This window comes from Carassius auratus, unplaced genomic scaffold, assembly GCF_003368295.1.
Source record: "Carassius auratus strain Wakin unplaced genomic scaffold, ASM336829v1 scaf_tig00017702, whole genome shotgun sequence".
Classification (NCBI taxonomy): Eukaryota; Metazoa; Chordata; class Actinopteri; order Cypriniformes; family Cyprinidae; genus Carassius; species Carassius auratus.
In genome coordinates this window covers 1-24,313 of record NW_020524806.1, presented here as the reverse complement: position 1 = coordinate 24,313, position 24,313 = coordinate 1, and the positions used below count along the sequence as shown (strand labels likewise).

The 24,313-nt window shown below is 36.7% G+C and overlaps 3 protein-coding genes across 9 annotated transcripts; all 3 read right to left on the bottom strand.

Annotated features, from left to right (window-relative positions):
• Nucleotides 1-46: 46 nt before the first annotated feature.
• On the bottom strand, nucleotides 47-4,233 carry LOC113075814 (transcription termination factor 4, mitochondrial-like). Of its 4 annotated transcripts, none has more exons than XM_026248464.1 (5): nucleotides 4,127-4,233; nucleotides 3,226-3,315; nucleotides 2,937-3,153; nucleotides 646-830; nucleotides 47-473 (listed from the first exon to the last, which is right to left on the bottom strand). In XM_026248464.1, the coding sequence occupies exons 1-5, from the start codon at nucleotides 4,151-4,153 to the stop codon at nucleotides 90-92; spliced, it is 903 nt and encodes a 300-aa protein (XP_026104249.1). In that variant the 5' UTR covers nucleotides 4,154-4,233; the 3' UTR covers nucleotides 47-89. The 4 variants fall into 4 exon arrangements, with proteins under 4 accessions (XP_026104249.1, XP_026104248.1, XP_026104247.1 ...); XM_026248463.1 differs by lacking the exon at nucleotides 4,127-4,233 and adding an exon at nucleotides 4,013-4,095; XM_026248462.1 differs by having other exon boundaries at nucleotides 2,937-3,315; nucleotides 4,127-4,232.
• A 120-nt stretch (nucleotides 4,234-4,353) lies between these two features.
• On the bottom strand, nucleotides 4,354-16,149 carry LOC113075812 (PAS domain-containing serine/threonine-protein kinase-like). 4 transcript variants are annotated; one of them, XM_026248457.1, is made up of 20 exons: nucleotides 15,902-16,149; nucleotides 15,592-15,767; nucleotides 14,520-14,728; nucleotides 14,281-14,448; nucleotides 13,961-14,098; nucleotides 13,360-13,491; nucleotides 13,008-13,188; nucleotides 12,521-12,705; nucleotides 12,114-12,225; nucleotides 11,920-12,021; nucleotides 11,544-11,718; nucleotides 9,966-10,801; nucleotides 8,579-8,754; nucleotides 8,231-8,386; nucleotides 7,869-7,994; nucleotides 6,570-6,704; nucleotides 6,293-6,492; nucleotides 5,689-5,822; nucleotides 5,176-5,319; nucleotides 4,354-5,059 (listed from the first exon to the last, which is right to left on the bottom strand). In XM_026248457.1, the coding sequence occupies exons 2-20, from the start codon at nucleotides 15,755-15,757 to the stop codon at nucleotides 4,875-4,877; spliced, it is 3,660 nt and encodes a 1,219-aa protein (XP_026104242.1). In that variant the 5' UTR covers nucleotides 15,758-15,767; nucleotides 15,902-16,149; the 3' UTR covers nucleotides 4,354-4,874. The 4 variants fall into 4 exon arrangements, with proteins under 4 accessions (XP_026104242.1, XP_026104244.1, XP_026104245.1 ...); XM_026248459.1 differs by having other exon boundaries at nucleotides 14,520-14,704; XM_026248460.1 differs by having other exon boundaries at nucleotides 15,592-15,742.
• Nucleotides 16,150-16,546: 397 nt separating this feature from the next.
• Nucleotides 16,547-20,883, bottom strand: LOC113075816 (voltage-gated potassium channel subunit beta-1-like). Its single transcript, XM_026248466.1, has 6 exons — nucleotides 20,370-20,883; nucleotides 19,907-20,027; nucleotides 19,722-19,816; nucleotides 18,899-19,019; nucleotides 18,036-18,124; nucleotides 16,547-17,549 (listed from the first exon to the last, which is right to left on the bottom strand). Exons 1-6 carry the CDS (start codon nucleotides 20,439-20,441, stop codon nucleotides 17,460-17,462), a joined length of 588 nt encoding a protein of 195 aa, XP_026104251.1. The 5' UTR covers nucleotides 20,442-20,883; the 3' UTR covers nucleotides 16,547-17,459.
• Between the last annotated feature and the right edge of the window lie 3,430 nt (nucleotides 20,884-24,313).

Here is a 24,313-nt window from a genome sequence, read left to right as displayed (position 1 = left end):
CCCCCCCCCCCCCCCAAAAAAAAAATCATTATGTAATTTTGCTGAATAAATTTTTTTTTATTTGTTTTGAATTTATAATACAAAATGCTTCATTTCCTGTCCTTCTTGTAACCAGTGTTCCGCTTACTCCTGTGCAATCCGTCATCATCATCATCATCTTTATCCTCCTCATCACTGCTGTATTCGTTCTCCCTCTCTTCTTCCTCCTGCTCTCTTGCCATCAGCTTGCGAAAAACATGAAACTCCTCTGCAGTTGCCATGGCGACCTGCGTCAGGTAGGTTTCCTCAGAGACGCAGAGGACGTCTTTGAGCGTTGGGTTGAGGATGAGAGTTTGGCCCTTCTTGTCTGGCGTCTGGTAGCGTCCCCTCCGCTCCAGAAAACAGTGCCGACAGCGCAGCTCGGACAGAGGCAACCTGAACAGCTTAGCCTTTACCATCTCTGGCTGCCGCACGCCCATACGGAAATACGCATACTGCAGGGAGAAAACAAGCTCTGCGTCAGTTTGAAACTACTGTAAAACACTAACTTGCCTTTTAAATTGCAATTTTAACATCATCAGAACAAGATTTACACAGACAGTTTACCCCAAATTGTGTACTGTCATCAGAGCCAGGAAAACTTTTAGTGACAAATACCAGCCCTACCTGAAATTTGTACTCCAGCTGAGCCAAATCCTCCTCCAGAACCTCAGGCGAGTCTCTGAGGATGTCTGTGACCTGATGGATGGTGAAGAGGCATTTCTCTCTGAGCAGTCGGGAAACCATGTTTACCCTCTTGACTGGCAGGAGCATGACCTTGGGGTAGTGACTGATCATCCTCTGCAGACTACCTGTGGACAGATTTCAGACTCTCCATCAGTGGCTTTCAAACTGGGGCCTATGGACACCCGATGGAGCACTAGAGGGTCCATGCAAAATTTCAGAAAGGGGGAACAGTGAGGGAAAAAAAAAAAAAAAAAGTAAAATCTGCATAAAATTAAAAAAAGTTCTTAGTAGGGCGGTAAAACAGATTAATCGCATCCAAAATAAAAGTCTGTTTATATTATATGTGTGTATATTTATATGTATATATATTTATACATATATGGAATATATGTTAAAAAATATATATATATATATATTTCTATACAGTATACAGACATAAAGTAAACATTAACTTTTATTTTGGATGCACTTAGTTATGTTTAATCGATTTGACAGCCCTAATGATTAATTATCTTCTCTTATTACTTGTCACATATGTTCATATAGCTTGTGTTTTTGTAAAACTGCTTTGTAACAATATTTATTATAAAAAGTGCTACACAAGTAGATTACAGTTGAATTAAAATGTTTATCTTATATTACTAAAGTTTATATTTAAAAAATAATGTCTCATTCATTTGATATACATTTACACCACTGTTCAAAGATTTGGGGTTGGCAAGATATATTACATTTACATTTTACATTTAGTAATTTAGCAGATGCTTTTATCCAAAGCGACTTACAGATGAGGACAGTGGAAGCAATCAAAAACAACAGCAATAAAGATATAAAAGAGCAATAATATATAAGTGCTATAACAAGTCTCAGTTAGCTTAAATGCAGTACACGTAGCAAGGGCTTTTAAATAATATAATAAAGAAAAAGAAAACAAATATAATAGAAAAAGAATACAGCAAGGTAGTGTTAGAAGTCTTTTTTTAATATAATTGTATATTTTAATAAGCTTCCTTTTTTATTTAAAAGTCTCTCACAATTATTTGACCAACAATACATTAAAACAGTATTATTGTGAAATATTAATACCATCTAAAATCACTGTTTGCTATTTTAATATATTTAAAAATGTAATTTATTCCTGTGATGCAAATCTGAAGTCTTCAGTGTCACACAGAAATCATTCTAATATGATGAATGTTTACTGCTTAGAACACGTTTTCTTATTATTATCAACGTTATCAAACAAATGTGCTGCTCAGTTTTTTTTTTCAGGATTCTTTGAGGAATAGAAAGTTTGAAAGAACGGCAATTATTCAAAATAAACTTATTTTGACATTATCAATGTCACTTTTAAAGCAATGTTTGATTAAAGCATCCTTGCTGAACAAAACAGTATTGAACTTCCTGTTAATAATCAGAGACTTAAAAGATTGTTCAATCAAAAAGAAAGCGCTGTCCTCATTTGCTCACCCTCAAATTGTTCCAAAACTATATGAATTCCTACAGTGGAAGTCAACGGTCACCAAAACAGTTTGGTCTGCTAACATTATTCAACTATCATCTTTTCCATTTTGGAAGAAAGAAATACAAAAAGCTTTGGGACCACATAAAGGTGAGTGAATGTTTTCAGTGCAGTATCCCTTTAAATGGTTATAATGGCATGAATTAATCTTTCCAGTTTACACCTTCTCCAAAAAATAAAGATGGATAAAAGATACAACACTGTCAATCCTGATTTGAATAGTAGTTTTTAACCAAGACAAAAATCATGCAAATTATTTGCAAATTATTTGTTTGTTGTACTGTGGCAGAAACTCATCTTTTAAAAAAAACATCATAACATATGTAGTTTGAAAACACTATATCTGAAAACAAACAAATTCTGTTAGTTTCAGCCCAGTTCCAATGTTTTTGAAATCTATGTTCACAAAGGCTGTTAAAAAATACACCAAAAATAGTCATGTTGTGAAATAGTAATACAATTTAAAATTAGGGTTTTCTATTTTAATATGATTAAAAGGTGATTTATTACTCCATTCTTCAGTGTCACATGATCCTTCATGGTGTGAAAACCATGATTTTCTTTTTTTTTTTTCACAGTTGCTTGAAGAATAGAAAATGAAAAAGAACAGTATTTATTTTAAATAAACCTTTCTTACAATTCAGTCAAATATAAGTATTAACGCATTAATGACAAAAAATAGCTGTGTAATTTACTAAAAGACAATTACCTTCTACCAGTCCCATCTTCCTCAGATGATCAATGCGCTGCTGTAAGTCTGCACCTTTAAGTGAATATACTTCTGGACACTTCTGCATTATTTTCAGGATACTGGAGGGATTTAAGCCCAGGAGCAACAGTGCTGTCAGAACAGATGGAACATGTTTCCCATGGCTCTTTGTAGCACCTTCATGCATCTCCTTGGCTTGAGTTTCTGAGAAGCCCATCTGGAGCAAAGAGCACAGGGTGAGCTGATTCCCAGGTCTGTGGGTGACCTGACCACTGTGAGGTGGATTTACTTGATGGGGCTCTTGTGTGGAGGAGAACGCCATATGACCTCTTCTCACCGCCACAGGACAAACACTCCATCTCCACATCCATCGCAACATCTGAGATACAGAGGGAGGAAGTGCTGTTCAGTTCAACACATAATTGGGACATTAAATATTTTGGAAGAAAATATAAAACCACGCAACAGCTTTTCTCACTCAGCTCTTATATATATATATATATATATATATATATATATATATATATATATATATACACATTTTCTTTATTAAATGCTGTTTTTGTATGTCGTCTGGTTATGATTAAATGTAAATTTAATAAGAAATGAAATTAGAATTTTAATTCGGAAGATAGCACAGATGTTTGAAACCAAATCACAGAAACACTGCTACAGAAAACTAGCATGTGTGTAATTTGACTTTTACACCTAACTTACTGAATAATACAACTTTATTCTCTTAATTTAATCTATTTATTGTACGTTCCTTTTTGAGTGACTAAAGCAAAGGAACACAAAAGCAAAAAGGTTATTAAAATAGCGTATATTAGCCCCTCAACAAATAGTTACAGCACACACTGACCTTTCACTTCCATGAATTAAAGGCAGCTGTTGTTTCATACAAAATTATTCTTAGTTTTAACAAACGTTGTTTTAGGCTCAGATTTACTATCAGTTACACTTCTTATTATAATACTAAATAAGCTATTATTTATTCATTTCTTTTTATTGTGCGGTTGATCATTAATGAATGCTACTCCGATTCCCACAAGCAAATCAAAGAAACCGCTTCTTACCAAGTGACAAATCGTAATATTTATTACGGTAGCTATATAGCAGTGGTTGAACATTTAGTCTAGCGTCTAATTATCTGATAACCTAAAATATTTATTTTGTCGTTTCGTCCTCACCTGTTTTCTGCATACATGTGTACCCATACCTGTGCCGCGTCAAAATACTCCCGCACTGGAACAACAGTCGAGAGCTCAAAAGTTCCGGATGTTTGAACGGAAGACGAACAAAATATTTTATTGAAGAATTCCATTGATATTAACATTAGATAGAGGCTTAACAAAGCGTGTGTGAAATAAAAGCAAACTGAAATTATACCGATAACAATTTATTCATAGTATAGATACATATATATAAAAATTAAACGTTAAAAATTATTAAAATACTTATAACTTAAAAAGGTTTTTTTAAAGGGCTCTTTTAAAGCTTCGAAGGCCTAATAACAAGGATCTTGAAGCTCAGGTGACCCTCATCCAGGTCTAGTGCATGTGCCATATGTTTTAACAGGACAATCCTGGTGCTCAACACCACAGTATTAACAGTAACAAACAACAAGCACATTCGACATCTCAGAATTCAATGTTTTAAAAACTCCATGAAAGGTAAAAAAAACAACACACTGATAAATACACTCATATTCCTTCACCAAACACAGAGATAAAGCTGTTCCTTAGCAACACAGATGGCTTCCATTCCCAGTCACACTTTCCTTTTGCTCTTTGGACGGACTGGTATCATCAAGGAGGACAGCGGCAGGTGGACGGACGGAGTTCTGGAGAGACTGTGCATTAGTGCTCATGGTGACATTAGATGTAATGTCATAATTAGTTGAGCAGAACACATTAGTGCCCCTTTCACAACAGTTCCTCACTCGTCGGTGAGATATTTCAGCAGCTCAGACTGCAGCGCCGCCATTGTTCTCCTCTGCTCCTCATCCTCCTCCTCATCTTCTAATGGAGTGTCCTCTAATGTGCTCAGATTGTTTTCGGGGTCCAGGTAGAGCTTGTCTACCCGGTGCACAGGTGAGTTGGGCTCCACTTGTTCTTTGGATTCTGAGATAAAGTATATGATGTATGAAGCTCTGCATCATTGATTTAAAGAAAAAGGTGTTGGAGCTGAATATTATCATCTTTTGGTGGATGAAATAACCTAAAACCAATTCTCTTACCGTTGCTGGAGGGGAACACCTCTCCCCACGAGTACTCTGCTTGATTTATGGGTTGCTGAATCCACTGCGACTCCAAGAGCTCCTCGAGAGTCATTCTCTGATCAGCCACTGGGTGCAAAAGACCAGCCAACAGTGCATACAACTCTAAAAACAAGAACAAAGTAACAGGTTAAACCGTAATAAATGGTGTTTTTGCAAGTTTTATTTAAAAAAAGTAATGTCCTACGTCTCATTTGAGTACATGAGAACAACTATCTGCCAATTTAAAGGGAAACAAGTATTCTTTGATATTGTGTCCTATTTTAAGCATGAACTAATTTTTTTTTCAACTTCTTAGAAAACAAGACAAAGACAAGAAATACTGAGGAAGATGTCAACTTTTTGCCCCAATTAAGACCCTTTTAATGCCTTCAACTGTGGAAGGGAGAAAGACCCACAAAACCCTGAATAAAGCAAAATTAATGATGTATCTCCAGTCAGTCTTCATGGCTGTGATGAAGCAGAGCTGCAAACCTGTAGATATCTGGCATGGAGGGTTGAGTCGGGCCTGCAAGGTTTCCTCCACACTGCAAAACGGGTTTTCACTGAAGAGTAAGGTGTATAAGAGCACTCCTAGAGACCACATCTCCAGCTCTGGACCCTCGTACCTACAGTACATACATCAAAAATATATAAAATTCTCATATTTAACCTGTATGTGAAAGTAAAATGCTTTCTTGTATTTACCTCACCTGACATTCAAAGGCCTACAAAGGCTTAAAGTCAACATAAAAAAATGTATTCATTTTTCTAAGTTATTCAAACCTATTTTAATATCCAAACATGATTTATGAAACTTGAGTGAATAAAAAAAACAAAACAAAAAAAAGTCACTACATTTTTATTGAGGGAAAATAAAGAAAGACCATCTCTGATGAATCGTGCACATGAATGTTCAAGGGCTTCATGGTGATCTCAGTCAAACTGTAGTTAAATACATTTCTTAGACATGAATATATAACCTTTATGTTCCCCTTCTCAGACCCTTATCCACTTGATCCTACCCTGTATTGTGCCCTTATCAATCTCAGATGCACAGATGGAACTGAGATGGGCTGTGTGATGTTTCAGTACGTACTGGTTTCCCTGAAGCACCTCTGGGGAGCAGTACTCCAGAGTACCACAGAAGGTGTAGAAGAGCTTTCCGGGTTCCAGCAGTGCAGCAGAGCCGAAGTCGATCAGCCGGATGTGGAATTTAGAGTTTATGATGATATTTTCATCCTTTATGTCCCTGTGGAGCACTCTTTTGCCACGCAGGTAACTCACTGCGTCTACCAACTAAGTACAGAAATATATATCAGAAAAAAAGTGATCCAATAACAACATCTCAAGAGTTCTCATAGCCTGTTTCTCACCTGTCTGAAGATGTAGCTCGCAAGAGGCTCATCCAGTCTCGGCTGCATGTCGATGAACTCAAACAGGTCAAGTCCATCTCCATGTTTCTCCATGACCATTTGGAAGAATCGCTCATTCTCAAACACCTCCAGCACCTGCAGAAAAAAGTAATACACTCATAAACACCAATAGTGAACATACTATAAGTAGCATTTTGACAGTTCACTACTTTAACTATTAATGTATTATTCGAACATCTGGTAAATAAAGAATTTTCAAAAACATAAATAAAAAAACTTAAATGACCATTTTCTGTTTTAATATTTGAATATGTCATTTATTCCTGTGATGGCAAAGCTGAATTTTCACCAGCCAATACTCTACCTGATCACATGATCATTCAGAAATGATTCTAATATGCTGATTTAAAGTGCCCCAATTATGGGTAATATGAAGGGTACATCGTTTGGTTTTCGGAGACTCCAACAACAGGTTGACATGCATGCAAAAAAACACTTTCATTGTTTTATAATATGCATTTATTTTACCTTACTTGATCAACGACTCCCAAACGCTCAACTCATTTTTCTAAACCCCTCCTCTGCATGATGCTATTCTCCAGTGATTGGTCGATTTCATTTTCATTTCATCATGAATGCCTGTAATGCCTGATAAAGCAGCGTTTGTGAGCGCAGTGCTGCTTTATGTACAGCGTTACTGGGGAACAGCTATTTTTACCACTGAAAAGCTGCACCAAGTGGACAAGAATGAACTTGCATTTTCATTCAGACCAATTCCCAAGTGGGCGGACAATATGCTAATGTTTTATGTTTACATGAAACACATTGGGATTCATTATAAAAATGACTCGTTTCAATAAATTTATACAATTCACTTTCAGTTTTAAAACTCTGCAGGATGTTTTCATGCACTTACAGCAGTGTTACACACTGCATGAAAAGCACTTGTCAAAAATCCATAATAGTGGCACTTTAATAAAACAGATTTTCCAGGATTTATTTATTTGAAAAATAAATAGTAACATTACAAATCGCATTGTCTCAAATTTGATGCATCCTTGCTGAAATTAAATTAAAATGTTAAGTTTAAATAGATTCTTACAGACTAGTAACATTTGCATTGTTGTGCATTTTTGAACAAGATAAATAGTACAGTAAAACTGTCATTTAAAATGAGGTACAAGGTTTTTAAGCATGTGAACAGATTAAAATTGACATTCGACAACAACATTCGACTCTTTTTTTAAAGAGGCTATGTTGCATTATTTAATATGAACTCAAACGGTTCTCTCAACGTACCTTCACAATATTGGGATGTTGCAGGCGAACCAGTATAGCCACTTCTTGACTGACCCGGCCCAGATCAGGATCATCCATCCACGCTTCACTCACCACTGCACTTTTCCTAATAAACTTCACAACCACCTGAAATTGAAGTGAGAGATAACAAATTCAACATCTCTTCACCAGCTCATATAATTGTCCATAAAAGACTACATGCCCCGTACATCAATTACACTGACTCGGTGTGTAAACATCCTCTCTTAAGAACCCTGACCAAGGTTTGAACAACTGACATCATCGTTATCAAGTTATTATCTTGCATCCGGATGAATATGAATGTATGAACAGCAGTGAGTGCAGAAAAGAATGTCACTGACTTCCTGTTCATCTTTCCTTCTTGCAGCGAGCCAGACAAAGCCGAAGGCTCCCTTTCCAATAGAGCACAGCGGACGATAGTCTTCTGCAAAGTAACCCTCACATGCCCCAGACTGCTCCAAGTGCACAGAGGAGCGCAAGGCATCTGAACGAACTGCCTAAATCATGAAGAAAGAAAGGTTAAATGCAGGAAATCATTAGGGACCAGAAACCGTTGGTTTGATTCTTCAAAATATCTTCTATTGTGTTCCACAGAAGAATGAGATGCATACATGTTTGGAATAACATTTGGGGTATTCCCCAAAATCTCCTTTTAAAGAGCTCATTTTTAAAGCATTTAGGCAGATCACCTCAGCGAGACTGGAGGCAAAGGCTTCCTGTCCTGGGGCTCCTGTCCTCACTGTGCGAGACACTGTGCTCTGTGGCGCCTCCTGGTGGTGGAGCAGGAGATGACTCCCACTCAGCCACAGACAGACCAGAGAGCTGCCGCTGGACAGGGACATCCAACGTACATCACACTGCACCTCTACACAGAGTGAGAAAGAGACACTGAAAATTACCACTTTATCAGTTGCTGTGCACTGACATATCATAAATGTACAGTAGACAAAATGGATAGTGCTTTTAAGACCTGGCATACAGAAAGAGTACACAGTTTGAACAGGAAAAATGCAGTACAGCAGGAGATAACATACAGTAATCATCATAAAATAAACCCAGACAAGGGTCTTGGATCACCCTGAAGGGGGTTATTTTATGATAATGATTACAATATCAAGCTTATTACATGGCTACTTGCCAAATAAATACATGGATATAAAATTTTGATTTGAAGTTTAAAATATTTTATCATCTCACTGGCGGATTACTTTACAGGGATAGATGACCCAAAATTAACATTCTGTCTTTTAATCACAGTCATAGTGCTGCAAAACTTTCTTCTTTGGAACATAAAGAAAATACATATATTTTGCAAAATATCACTGTCCATTTAATGGAATTCAGATTGGTTCCCAAATAGTTTCAACAATTCTTCTGTTGGGTTCAAGCAAGTCATAAAAAAAAACTGGGTGAACTGTCCCTAAAGGCTTCCACTGGTAAAAATTAACTACAACAAAATAGGAAACAATCTGCCTTGCAAAAAAAAAAAAACCATGAACAACTCCACAATATAAAAATAATAATGAACAGATCCATTCAAAAGTTTTGGATCAGTAAAAATCTCTTATGCTCATCGAGGCTACAGTTATTTGACCAAAAATACAGATTTTTTTATTGCAATTTAGAATAAGGATTTCTATTTTAATATACTTTAAAATGTAATTTATCCCTGTAAAGCCAAGCTGAATTTTCAACATCACTCCAGTCTTGTGTCACATGATCCTTCAGAAACCATAACGCAAGAGTGCGTTAAATGTAATAATAAACACTTATATTGTTAGAACATATTTATATTTTTAATAAATGCTGGAATAATTTGATAAATTCAGCTGTGTCACAGAAATAAATCATATTTTAAAGTACATTATTAATCTTACTGATCCCAAACTTTTGAATGGCAGTGTATATATTATTACTATCATTAATCTGCGATGCAATATATTTTTCTATGGACTTGTTTCCTCTATTTCAAAAGGTCTTTCCAACATTAATCATCCCTTATATAATTTCATACAATATGCTCATTACTGGTGCCTAGTATACTACAGGTAAACTAGAGGGGCATAGTTGACATACCAATTGATTTTCCATCTCTGTTGTAGCAGGTCACATGAATCCTTCCTTCTGGAATGGAAGAGTTTGTCTTCACCTTTTTAGGAGTAGAGGTGGTAGGAGTGTCGCCTGGTAACATTATTCCACCCTTCCGGAGATCCAAGGCATTCCGGATTTCCAGTGATAGGGAAACATTTTGCGTTTTCTCTTGCTCTGAGCAGATTTGAGCCTCTGTTTCAAGGTCGGATTCCACAATGAAGGGTGAAGGAGTACGCAGGAGCTCAGCAGTGTCACATGAGGTAAGCGAATGGTTAAGATCTGCAGATGCACTTAGAATCTCAACACTGTCATTCAGGTCCATCTCTGACATGGCATGAACAATGACATCTCCATTAGAGTTCAAATCCAAAAACGTGCTGCTCGATTCCGCTAGGTGATGTCCCTGCTGAGACTCGTCTAGCTTTTCAGGACCAGAGCCACCCACAAGCCGCTCGCAGAACCCAGACGATGACCCACTGCCCAGGGAGATCACCTCAAAGCTGGATTCCTGAAGCTGAGCTTTCTCTGAACACTGGCAGGCCTTTGTGGGAGGTTTTGGATGTGGCACAGTGGCACAGGACTTTACTGAAGCTTCTTTACGGGTTGAGTTCGGGGCTATGGAGGCATCTCGCCTAGCAAAGTTCTGCTCAGATGGGCCACAATGAGGAGAGACAGTAGTGGAGAGGCAGGTCTTGTGGACTTCCTGGGACTCCACCAGAGCAAAGGTCTGTAGCAGAGCGGTGGTGTTGGCAGAGTCAGACTCAGACCCTCGAGGAGTCACATCCACAACCTGCTCAATAAGCTCTGTAGTGTCATCCAACCTGAGAACAACAGAGAGAATGATGATATCTGAGAATAATGAATGACAATCTGCAAATAAAAAAAATAAAAAAATCTCAAAATTAATAAAATCTAAACCAAAATGTAAATGAAAAGGGAAAACACATGAAATGAAAACTAATTGAAAATATTTGACTGTTGCTGCCTTCAATTGCTTCCAGAATGATCGTAAATAGGAATGTGGAAGTTAAAAATTGCATATAAAATTGCTTGAATTTGTCGAGCTCATAATCACAAGTGGGACTTATAAAGTTTCTGATAGCACGCCAAAGCACAATAAGACTGACTTATAAAATGGGTATGTTGTCTGTACAGATAACAGGCTTGTGTTAATAGTGGAATGTTTATTTGCAAAGACCAGCATTAGTACTGCCGGAGCATGAAGCTACACACTAAGAAGCTCCGCCCTCTTTTCTAATGGGGCCGGAGCACCAGCTCATTTGCATTTAAAGGAAAAAAACTAAAAAACAGTCCATTTTGGCTCATACCCAAATAGTGTCAATTTTAATAAGCTATAAAAATTATATGTGGGGTATTTTGAGTTAAAACATCACATACACACTTTGGGTATATCAAAGACTTCTACATCTTGAAAAAAAGGGCAGAGCAGGTCACCTTTAAATAGTATTAAATTCTAACATGCTGAAATGCTATTTTCTCTTAATCTGTGCATATCAAAAATGAAAGAAAACAGAAATGAGAGGATTTAGTGGAGTATCTAACCCATTCAGTGGTGTGGAGGTGACAGCAGGTGAGGTCAAGGTTGATAGGATGCTGTTCTCCTTCTCCAGTTTAGCGTTTTTCCCAGTGAAGATCCTCTTCCCTTTCCCAAGACCTGCTTTCCTACGCGTAGCTAGATGCACCATCACACTGTCACCAGCAAGCACTGTGTTTGGATCTGAACATATATCCTTCAATTAGCCATAAATCAAGTTACAGCATGAAGAAAAAAAACTAAAAAGACAAAAGAAAACCCTGTTGTTAAATACAACCAAAAATTAAATAAGAATGAAATAATTAAGTGACAGCAATAGAATATGATACAATATAATATTATATTATATTGGCTGAGTGTGGAGCAATAAGAGAAGGAACTCACTACATGTGTCCTGTTGATCTTTCTTAGTTGTGAGCATGCCAGTAGAGAGAGTTAGAACATCAGCAGGGTGACAGCTAGCACTAGCCAAACATCTACAGGGGTCTGAGAAGTAGGCAGGCAGGAGTTGAGGGGACGTTAGTGCAGCATCACAAGCTAAAGTGTGTGCATCTTTAAAGCACATCTCTTCTCTGTACCTGTGCAGCTGTCAGAGAGGCTGGATGCATCATGTGGATGAGATGTAGGGTGGTCGCTTCGGTCCGCAGCACGAACCCGCTCATAAAACGCCGGTATCAGGTACGTGACATTCTACACACAGGCCTGCTGTTAGCTAGCATGTAAACTAGCTTGGAAACATTGCTTATGAGCTGGACTCAACATTACCATTGATTTACCAATTTGTATACAAATTTAAATACAAATACAATTTTAAATATTTTAAACTTAAAAGAAAACAAAAGCACCTCACAAAAGCCAATTGAAAATATTCATAATTATAACACTGGTTGGACTAGATAAATCAAATTGGACCAACTAAAACTTTTAATTAAAAGAGTTATACAAAAATCACAAATCCCAAGGGAATGCTTCATAGCATCTGTACCTTTCCGAGCAGCTGACCGCTGTTGTATCCGAGCAGCAGAGAGCTGAAGGGGTTGTTGAGACTGTGAATGGTGCCGTTGGGCTGAAGTGTCAAGAGGCAGCTACTGGGAGCAAACACACACACTGACCCAAAGTACAGCACATCTGCACTGGGGGACAGGACACCACCCGCGCCCGATTTACCCGCTGCAGGACAAGATGATCACACTGAACTCAATACCAATTTAAATTACATCTAATTTAATTAATCAGCAACTAAGTTAATTAGCTTGGACAAATACCAACAAGAAACTCAACGGAAACAAAGATTTCCTTTATGTCAGAGCAAATGTTGGAAACTCACTTTAACTAGTAGCTCTGTGCTATAAATCCTCACAGATACAGAATTCTGCATATTTTAATTTTTCGATGTCAGTGTGACTTCGGTCTGTTGAAGCAACTATCAGTTATTAAACTGCACGCTCTGCAGTGAAAGAGTGAGGACTGACCGGTAGGAGTTCGGTTGGTCTGTCGAGAGCTTGTGTGTGAACCATCAGAAGGTTCTGGATGTGCTGATCCTTTAATCTGCAGCGGTGATCTTCCACAGGACACTGCAGCCTGCAGACGAACACATGCTGGCACCACCACACCAGACCTGGCCTGCACATGCAATCTTTGAACACGCAACACCTGAATCACAAAGGTAAAGAAACAAGCTGTGTGAAGGTGCAAAATAGACTATTATATACATATATTAATTGAAATATAACTGATTTTTTTGTGTGTGTGTCACTAGCATGACCAAACAAAATGGCAAAAATGGCAACTGCTTGCTTAAAGAATTTTTAGAGACATTGTGACCTTGGGAGTCCTGCAATGGAAGGGGATCTGTAGTGACGGCATCAGAGACATGATTGACAGGCCAGTCATCTCCTCAACAGTGTGGTAATCATAAAGATGGGCAAAAGTTGTGTCACAACTAAGGATTCCACCCTGAGGAAATAGGAGGAGAAGCTCAAACTTTTTTGACCAACTGAGCAACAACTTTACAAACAATTTTCCTTAAAGCTACACTACAACTTAAATGTTTGCGGTCAGTAAGATTTTTTTTATGTTTTTGAAAATGCTGCATTTATTTGCTCAAAAACACAATAGAAATATTGGAAAATATTATTAAAAGATCTGTTTTCTATTTTAATTCATTTGAAAATGTAATTTATTCCTGTGATGGAAAAGCTGATTCTTCAGCAGCCATTACTCCAGTCATCAGTGTCACATGACACATTCTAATCATGCTTACTGACGCAAAACTTTTTAAAATCAAGTTAAATTCTGTTGATTTTTATAGTATAATATCATTACAAGCTTAATTAAATTAATCAAATTATGCTTACAGATGCTTAACTTTATACATAAGGTTAACCTTTCAGTGCACAATTAGCTGCAAGGGAATAAGTCTCACATTTTGAGTGAAAGTCACGTGTGCTGTGATTCTCTCCACTCGCTCCAGCAGGAGCTCTAAGATCTGCTGCCGCTGCTCTGGTATCTGAAGCCACACAGACACTGGAAACTCATCTCCTGTCAAACTCACTGCGCTCACCTGTGGAGAGAATGAGCCGGAGCTGGGCTTTAATTAATGATGCTCACATCCAGAACAGGAAAGCAGAGATCAGAGCCATGGACAAAACATGTAGCGTGGAAGAAATAAAATATTCATGACTCATGAAACTATTTAGTGACAGCTAAGTAAATTGTTGTTTAATTAACCACAGTGTTTCATACCACTTTTGCAGAAATAGCAACTAGGTTTCCATCAGAATCCAGAGTCTCCTCCTTCAGGACCTCCTCTAGCATCTGACTGACTCTTAGGAGAGAAGTCAGCTTCTGGCCGATCAAATCACTGTATCCACACTCAAACAGCTTACAGGCATGTTCATTTGAATCCAAAACCTCGCAAAGTAGATAACATCAATAAATAATCATTTAAATAACTCAATAATTCAAAGAATAGGTGTACCTACCTGTAATGTTGTGCAGTTAATGGACAGGACAGCTTTATTGGGGTTAATGGTGAGAGCTGTGCCTCTTTTTTCTGGAGCGGTACACATGAGTTGCCTGAGCAGAGAGCTCTCCAACACTGGAGACCCATGAACTGATGAAGGAGACACGGGGTGGAAGCTTTGCAGATCAGAGATCCTCATTGCTTCTGATGAACCAACATGAGAATCACCTTTCAGAAAACAAGTTGAGTAAAAATGCATATTCTGTCAATTTACTCCTTGCCATTCTTTACCACAACCAATTCAAAAAAGCTAAAATAAATTATACATTTGTTTAATTGTTATTTAGAAAGAATGTGTTAATTTGATCAAACATGATAGTGAAGACATTTAATTTACAAAACCAAAAAAAAAGTTATATGAGATAAATGCTTCCCTTTTTTTAACCATTCAATTGATAAATGTTTAAAAGATTTTAAAAGTGAACAAAAATTACTTGATAGAACCCTTAAAAACGTACCTGTTTCCACAGATCTTATAGATCTCTAAGATCTTATAATATAACAATTGTATAATAACAATAATTGTTTTTAACATTAATAAGAAATGTATAGCAAATAGCAAGATTTGCAGTCACAGGAATAAATTACTTTTAAACTATATTAAAACATAAAACTTTTTAAAATTGCAATAACATTTCACAACAATACTATTTAAAAATATGAAAAAGGCATAGAGAGTACACAAAAAAAAAAAAATCCAACCCCAAACTTTTGAACAGTAGGTTTTTTTCCCCAAACAGTTGAAGTAAATGTAAATGGTGACTGAGGCTGCATTCTGTCATTCTTATATTTCTGTCTTCCAAATAGTCATACAAATTTCGAACAAAATAAGGGTTAACAAAAGCAACCCAATCACCTGTTTTGGCCAAACTAGAAAACCATCTTCTTAAGCAAACACTCACTGCTGAATTACCATATTTTTTATATTTAACAAGAACTACTGCTATATGCTGAATTGTTTAAATTTTTAGAAGCTTTATCGTTATTAATATATAATATGTAAAATTTGGTATCACTTCAGTCTGCCCCACCTGATGATGCGTCCATGCTGTTGAGAGTGCAGTTGCGCGCGGAAGGGAAGGACTGGTTCATACAGAAGGAGTCAGTCTTCATCACCGTGCTGATACTGCAGTCATCATCAGCAGCACAAACACTGTCGCCCCTGGGGCTTCTCCTCTGGCCCTGCATCAGCCACATCACCGAAGCGCTTTAAATCAAAGTCGACAGTCACAAATACGATTCTAACCAACGGTGTTATTGTTTTCCAGACTAGCGAGAAAGCTTGCTCATATATATTGCATTACAAACTAATACATCATGCTTATAAGGAACGCGACTCACCCAGCACACACACTTCTCGTTTCTACAACACTTGCTGTGCTTTCAGTTTACTGCCTGCTGCCTTGGAGACAGAGAGGGGATTGTTCCTTCTTTCCGTTTAGACGGCTAGATTGATTAATACATAACGAAACAAACTCTAGCTTACAAAAAAACAGGATTTTTCAGTTATCAACGGACATAAACAGTGTTGGTTTGAAGTATTTGCGTTAATTATATCACACGGCCTACAATGTTTGGCGCGTATGGAATCGAAATAAGTTGACGAGAGGGGAAGAGCCAATGAAAAAAAAGGAATTTTAAAATTGACAGGGAGTTAATCCAATAGAAAATCGTAGTGGGCGGGGCTTAATGCATTAAGGGAGGGGTGTAGTCTCTATGGAGAAATAAGGTAATGTTTATGTTACGCGAGTATTTTATCTGTCTCATGTGGCCTAAACCCCCCCGCTTTACTTATGGACCAGTTTTTCTACATTTTAAATTAGTTATGTTTCGTTTTTCTGTTTTTTTAAACTGTAGTCTACACTTTTCATGTTATTTTGATTCGAGGCAACATTTTGTAGCAAGTGTTTTAACCAAAATAACTTCAAAAGCTTAAAAACATTTATATGTAACAAAACACCACAAATTGTAGATGCACATTTTATTTTAATGTTAAAAGCACTCTGCACAATGCATTAATTAACAGCTTCATCATTTTCAAGTCTGTAAACATTCTGACCCCATTTGTCATGGACAGGAACTAGTTGCTTTTAGTAGTTGTGCATTTCTGTCACGCTCGGGACTGAAGTATTTACTGCTTAGCAGTTCAAAAGTTGCCAAATAAAGCAGCAAGCATTTAAATTTTTAACCAGTGTAACTTAAACACTGGAGAACACAAACTAAGTTACTTATATAATGCACATTTAAAACAATGGAGAAGTAAGAAATTGTTGAACGGAATTTACACAAATTGCAGGGTTTACAAAGGAAACATACACAGATGGTCGTTCAAAGATGTACAACTTCCTGGAGAACATTTAAACACAATAACAGCCCACTTTACTGTTGATGGCTTTTTAATCCAACACATTTTTACCAGTGTACACAGTTCAACTCTATATGCTGCTCTGCCATACATCAAAGTTCTTAGTTTGTACATTCTCAGAATGATATGCAATGTGTTCCCTTACTTTACTTTTTATAGACCATAATCAGGGCCATTTGTCCCTGTTCAGAATGGATGTCTGGAGGTCAAGGGTCAAGACCATGTTCACTTTGGCACATATGGGTTATGACGGCTGAATACAAAACCCCACAGACGAGGAAGTCAGGGAGCTTCCGTGCTTCACAGGCAGGTGTGTCTCCACAGAGATCTTAATGCGAGGATGAGCTCAGGTATAGGTCGAACAGAAGCATGCATAACACTTTAGCATTTCTACTGTAACAGTAACAATGGCTCTCTGCAGGAGAAGTTGACACAGACACACAATGGTGGGAATCACACACTGTGGACACCCGCTGAAACAAGAGGGCTGGCACGAGATCCTGAGTCTCAAGGCTTACAGGTTCACAGAAAGGCCTAATGATGGTAGTCCTTCTTACTGTGGGGACGGTTACCCAGGATTTTGTCGATGTCCGAGGCCACTTGAGTGGTTATCTTTGGAAGAACCTGTCAACGAGAATGTAGATCTAATTACTAAAACACATGGGAAAGGATCATCATGATATTTAATTGTTTTAGTTTATTGTACAGCTTGTTCTAAATAATATTTTAATGCTTGTTCTAAAATCAAAATATTTTTAAGTCATCTTGAAGCCCCCTGAGAAGTTTTCTGAGGCCCCTTAGTGGGCCTCTGGTTGAGAAAGTGCTTGTCCAATCATTTTGTCAAGCTAGAAACTACGCATAACCATCTTTATATAAGGCTGGTTTAGTTGGATGTCTTATCAGTGTGTGTAATTTTGCCTTGGCACATAAAACTAACATCAAGCAAGATCCTGTTTTTGATGTTTTAACTGTAAAATTAACCCTGTGAGATTCAGAAGATAGGTGTTAAGAGATAAAAGCACAGAGCTGTAACAGGCCACCAGAGTTTGTGGGATAGCAGTGATTCCACAGTGTGTGAGTGTGTTTGAGATGTTTTGATAAATCTCTTGCCTGTATCGCCCCCAGGTTCTCAGTGAGCTGTGCAGGGTTGGAGGTCCCCAGGAGAACAGAACTCACTCCTTCATTACGGAGGCACCAGGCTACAGAGGAACACAGAATAGATTCATGAGGAATCTGTCATTTAGTCCTACATGTAAGGAAGTTTCAAGCCAGTGAATCATGGCAATCTCAAATGAGCTAGTAGGATTTTGAACAGACAGTGCAGCCAAATGCTACTGTAAGGACTGTTTATACTGGAGTTTTTTTTTAACAGTACAGGTTTTTTTTTTTTTTTTTGTTCATCAAACTGTTTTCACATTAAAATAAATACACATAAAATGTATTAAAAACAATGTTTACAAACAAATATGTCATTCAATGTATTATTATTATTTAATAAAGTAATATTAAATAATTATTGACTATTTAAAAAAACACAATAAATAAAATGAATTAAAAACGTAATTAATAAAATATGTTTTGTTTTTTTAATTAATAAACAAAAATAAACTTATTAACAAATAAACAAATAAAACAAAATAAAAATAATTACCATTTCCTACTTTTTAATAAAGAATATTTTTTAATAGAATATTAAATGTGCACCATATTTATAAAAAAACACATGTTAACACTGAAAAAAGTCACCATCTAGGTTTTCCATATCACAAAAATGTTTCCAGTTAAAAAAAGCCAAATTAGTTTTTTATTAAGTGAGAAAATTGTATGTCATTTTTTCTATCCTCAGATTTGATGAGTCCTGTTTTTCAGTCAGGAAATGTGCATAAAAGCAGAATTTCTGTATTTTACTGAAAGAACAGTTGAGTCACTATGGCAGTGATGGCAGTTTAAGCGAAAAGGTTATTTTGACCTACCGATGGCAAGCTGTGGCAGGGTACAGCTGAGCCTCTCAGCTATGTGGGTCAATTCCTTAAGCTTGGCCTGCTGCTTTCTGCCATCCTCACTCAGAATCTTCTCCTTCAGCCACTGGTATGACTTCAGAGAGAGAAAGAGAAAGAGAGAGTGAGACAAGCGCAGCAAACCTGCCCTGACAGACTGCCACCCTCAAAGCTGTATACTTGCTGAAGGTGTAATCTATGAAACTATATGAGCTCCTCAATCAATTCATCCAGTTTCAGACTGTCCTATTTAACTCAGCTTTGTTCTTCTGTTGAGTATAGTTCAGTTGGATCAGTTTCAGTTTAATGGGCAGATTTCCATCCTTATGTCTTGAGGAAATGATGTGTCTGTCATGACAGACAGTATTAAAGGAAGAGTTCACCCAAAAATGATCAGTTAAGCATTACATCACTTGTTCAATGGATGCTCTGCAGTGAATGGGTGCCGTCAGAATGAGAGTCCAAACAGCTGACTGGCTAGAAGCAACTATTTAAATTTAAAATGCCTTAATAGATGTGTTTCTTACAAACACTTAGCTTTTTGCTTCACAAGATGTTTACTTATTAGAACTAGCTTAAGTTCTAACTTAGTTAGAACTTATTATAATTTTCTGGATTACTTGTTGATTATTGTTACGTTAATGTTGGCACCCATTCACTGCAGATGATTCATTGGTGAGCAAGTGATGTAATGCAAAATTTCCCCAGATCTATTCTAATGACAAAATCAACTCATCTACATCTTGGAGTGCATTCTTAGCACATTTTCATTTTTGCCTGAACTACTCCTTTAAAGTACCTTCATAGAGGCCCTGGAGGATTCTGGGATGCCGTTTTCATATTTCCCTGTGATGATGCCACAGGCTAGAGGAGACCAGGATACCACTCCAACACCTGCGGTGCACGACTGTGTTTTTAAGCTGTTTCAGAGATCGTATTTGAATTATGTGTGTTCATGTGTATATACAATGTGTTTGTTTTTACCAATCTTATGGTAAAGCTCTGGCAACTGCATTTCCACTTTATCCCTCTGGAATAAATGGTATTCGGCCTGTTCACACACAGGGGGAATTAGATTAAACTGCCTTGCTACAGAATACGCCTCCTACATTGGGAGAAAGAGATGACAAAAATGAGAAAAGAATGATATTAACACAGTTCATAAATAAAGATATAAACACACATTGAGTATTTTTGTGTTGATGCCCATTAATTATATCTAAAACTAAATTTTTTAAGGGTAATTTAATTTAATGTAATTTTCTTAACCCACTAGCAACAATGAAATTAAGAATATTTTTTAATAATTTAATAATATGTTAAAATATTAAAATTAATATAAAAAAATAAAATAAAAAATAAAATCCTGTTAAATAAAACGTCCTAAAATCGAATGCAATTTTCTCTACTTTAAAATGTGAGTGCAATTTTTCCTCTCTCTACTCACCATGATCTCCATCGCTGACCAGCGTGACGTGCCCCAGTACATGGACATCCCATTATTAATGACATGCGTCATGGCTCTCACTATCTCTAAAACACAAAACACACATGTACATACAAAAATATCAGTCAAGCTTCTGGATTAGTTTGCTTTGAGATCCATCACAGAGAAATCATCTGTGCCTGGGTACCATTAGATGGTGCTGTTCACGTCCTCTACTTGCGCTGTGTTGACATGTCTGCTTATTAAGCGACTTTGGGCTTGTATTTCATTAAGTCATTCAAAAAAATCGGAACCAATAAAATGCTTTTGTTTTACTTATGGTGTAATATACACAGCTGTCCATCACCTGGTCAAAAGGTCAACACATTGTTCAAGTTATTCAACAGTTACAGATAACCTATCAAATTTACAAGAGAGGGTCTCTGAATTGTAAAAATCAAGTTACTTTACCCGAATTCTATAAACCAGATTAAATTAAGCAATTCACCTCTGAAAGGACAAACATACTTAGCCAATTTAGCCATGTTTTGGTGAGTCTTATTTTGAGATTGTGTTGTCAGAACAGGTTGCATGTTTTTTCCTGTGAGATCTGGCAACACTTGCAGAGTTGCACAAAGGATAAACGCTATCATAATGCAAAAGAGCTGAAGCTATGTCACAGCCGTCTGAATGAACAGGATTAAAGATGAGAAGCACTTCAGCTGTAAATCAAACTGACACAATAGCTCTATATCTCACTCAGCAAGTTTTATTGTACAAGGTACAATCATTTTAAACTTTACATTTTAAACTGTATTTAAGCTTAGAAGCACAATTTTATTCATCCCAGAGTATTCCAGACATATTAATGAAATGCAAATATTTTACCATTATTTACACATTATTTGTTGTAAGATTTGTTCTTAATTCATTAAAAAGTGTAATGAATAATTAAGAATTAATTTATTATTTTAGCATCCTAAACTACTAATAGTTCACAAGCATCCTGGAGAACAGTCAATGCAAATTGCTATCAGTGCTATTTTCAGGGCTGTGTTTGCACCATTATCTGATTTGCATAATTGCTAAAGTGCAAATAGGCAATGGCAGGAATTCTCATCTGAGAATCACAAATGGGAATCAAAGCCTTGTTAACCTAACTTTACCCTTAAGAAAATGCTCTTATCTCATTATCCAACTGGTGAGTAGATCCATTTTGCTCAATGAGTTATAATAAGGATAATGGCCCACATGACAGTGTTTAAGTCGGGATGGTTAAATTGAATGTTAACTCACAGAGGAAGGACATTTGTGTTTTTATCATCCAGTGGAAATTAAAAAAGCAGAATTTAACTGTCCATCTGTGTTTCGACCATCATCCTTTTTTATAACTTCCTTCTAAAACCAATAATTAATAAATTGAAGTAAACCTTTTTAGTGGGATTGACAGTTTTGAATGGCAATGAAACCAGCTGTGAGGGTTATCTTTTTATTGCAACCTGGTCTGTGATGTTCATATAGTACAATTTGTACATTTTGTTAAATGCTGAAACATTTACATCAACAATGAAAATGAATGCATTTACGTTTAGAAGCTTAAAAAAAGTTACATAATGCATAATGTTTTGCATTAATAAATGACTAAAACTAAATCGAAATTACTTTATATCAGTTTTACTACAATTTAACTATAAATTATAAATAACTAAAAATGAATTAATTAATACATTTGCATAAATTGTACTATTACATTTGAATTAAATTATGACAGAATTTACTTGAATTTCTACATTTTTAAATTAGGTAAAATTATGTAATCACACCAAACAGAATGAAAAAGTTAATGTTGTCAGAATGATGGCAAGTAAATGAGTAAAACATGATGGCTTTGAACATTTTTAATCTATGAATGTATTTGTATGCCCCTTGTTTTTCATGCAGAAATGCTGACATTTTACTATTTTAATAATTTATATTCAGCGTTCCATGCAAACAAATAAATATTATACACTTATTCAGAAAAGATGCATTAAATACATTTATAATGTTACAAAATATATATATTTCAAATAATGTTCTACTGAACTTTCTATTTATCAAAGAGAAAAACTGTAATGGTTAGGACAAAAATATTAAGCAGCACAACTGTTTTCGATATGATATGACATCATATCAGATCGATGTGATACTGAAAACTGGATTAAAGATGCTGAAATTCAGATTTGCCATCACAGGTATAAAGTACATTTGAAAAATATATTAAATCTTTTGATTAAATAAATGCAGCCTAAATGAGTATAAGATACTTTTTTTCAAAAACCATAAAAAATCTAACCAACCTCAAACCTCTGAACAGTATGCTAGAACCATACATTTAGGACAACACACCTCAATGAGACCAAGCATAATATGAACAGACAACAGTGTTTGTGGCGTCATAAGTTTGTATACAATTCTAGTGTACTTTATATTTACATTTGACAGAGCGCTACTCTGCAGTCAACGGGAACACCATCTGTTCTGACATCCTCAAGGCATTACAGTTCTGCGTCATTACCAGCAAAGACCTTTACTGCTGTTCTGCACTCAATTAAGCACCAGAGCAGCAGTTACAAGATCCACTCCAAAACGCCTACATCATGAGCTCATAAAGCTGCTTTATTGCTTCATCATTCAGATTTTCATATGTGAAGAGCTGCTTTCCTCCGTCTCATCAGTGCTTTGACTCTAGGTGCTTTACCACTCTGGCCATAAATCGCTATGATCTGGGCTTTGTTGTGTGTCCGACTGTCCACTGTTTCATCTTCACTACACATGCCACCAGTCCACCAGTGAGTGATGACTGTGGGACGCTCTTCATCTGACAGAGGCGTCGCAGAGCTGCCCTAGTCTCATCAAATGGCACGCCTGAGGACCAAGTCCCTTCCCTGAACATCTGATACATATTGCAGAGAAATGGAAAGCACTTACACGGTCGGGCAGGTGCTGATCTGATTGGCTGGCACCTTCGGGAGTAAAGACATATAGTTTTTTTTTTTTTTTTTTCAGTCCGCCTACAAACAAATTGTGTTTACAAGATACTACTGTTGATATGACAATCACGTTGCAAAGAACTTTTCCAAAGTTTTCCAGGTTGGTGGTAGTATTATATATAAACAATTTTTTTTTAAAGATATACACACATTCACTCTTAATCATATGTCTTATATGCCGAAAACAACTCTATTAATGTTTCTTGTCAAATTGAATCAGAAGCATGTAAATGGTATTTTTTTGATTCAGTAGCAAAATGGCAACACTTGACAAAAAGTTTGTCACTGTTAGCCATTTAATATTTCTTTTGTAAAACAGCTGTTTAGCTAGCCTGTCTCTTACCATGAGTAACCTATACAGCACAAATGTTTTGGTTTGCAAATGATGACCGAATTTTCAATATTAGGTGAACTAGTCCTTTAATTTACACCAGTCTGTTTTTGTGTCTTTCCTGTTTAAGTGGGCAGGTCATAGTCAATGTAGACCAAACCTTAAACCACCTGTGAAACCAATCAATGTATGAACATGAGAAACAAAAGAACTTCTATGAAAGAAAAGGCAAGCGAAGGTGAAAGGAGATTAAAAAAAGAAGAGAGGAGCAGAAAACAGCAGCCAAATCTACCTCAGTACATAATGAAAATGAAAGCCCACACCCACTCTCTCATTACCAACTCTGTACGAATGAAGAGAAATGTGAGTGTGTGGTGTGAGAATGGAGGAGAAAAAGCAAGTGAACGTGCAGCTAAGCACAACAATACATCTGCTCAAGAAAAGAGAGACGAGACAAAACACAGGAAGCCAAGGCACATGTCGGTTGTGAACAAAATGAATGGTTCTTCAGCGTTTGTTTCTTCTCACGAGAGACTGAGGACTCCAGCTCAGTTCTGATGGAACATCTGAACAGCAGAACCCTGAAGTATTAATCTAGTGTA

Bases quoted from the DNA above. Each gene is read 5' to 3' on its own strand.
- LOC113075812 (XM_026248457.1), bottom strand. From the start codon at position 15,757: ATGTGGCTGATGCAGGGCCAGAGGAGAAGCCCCAGGGGCGACAGTGTT. The intron at 12,226-12,520 runs GTACAGATGCTA...GCCTGTGTGTAG, and splicing joins GCGGTCAGCTGCTCGGAAAG to AATGTCACGTACCTGATACC. The intron at 7,995-8,230 runs GTCAGTGACATT...CTTCAATTTCAG, and splicing joins GAAGGAAAGATGAACAGGAA to GTGGTTGTGAAGTTTATTAG.
- LOC113075816 (XM_026248466.1), bottom strand. From the start codon at position 20,441: ATGACGCATGTCATTAATAATGGGATGTCCATGTACTGGGGCACGTCA. The intron at 19,817-19,906 runs GTAAAAACAAAC...CGTGCACCGCAG, and splicing joins AGAGCTTTACCATAAGATTG to GTGTTGGAGTGGTATCCTGG. The intron at 18,125-18,898 runs GTAGGTCAAAAT...GTTCCTCTGTAG, and splicing joins CCTGCCACAGCTTGCCATCG to CCTGGTGCCTCCGTAATGAA.
- LOC113075814 (XM_026248461.1), bottom strand. From the start codon at position 4,066: ATGTTCAACCACTGCTATATAGCTACCGTAATAAATATTACGATTTGT. The intron at 3,316-4,012 runs GTAAGAAGCGGT...TCTGTATCTCAG, and splicing joins ATATTACGATTTGTCACTTG to ATGTTGCGATGGATGTGGAG. The intron at 474-645 runs GTAGGGCTGGTA...TTCTCCCTGCAG, and splicing joins AGCTGGAGTACAAATTTCAG to TATGCGTATTTCCGTATGGG.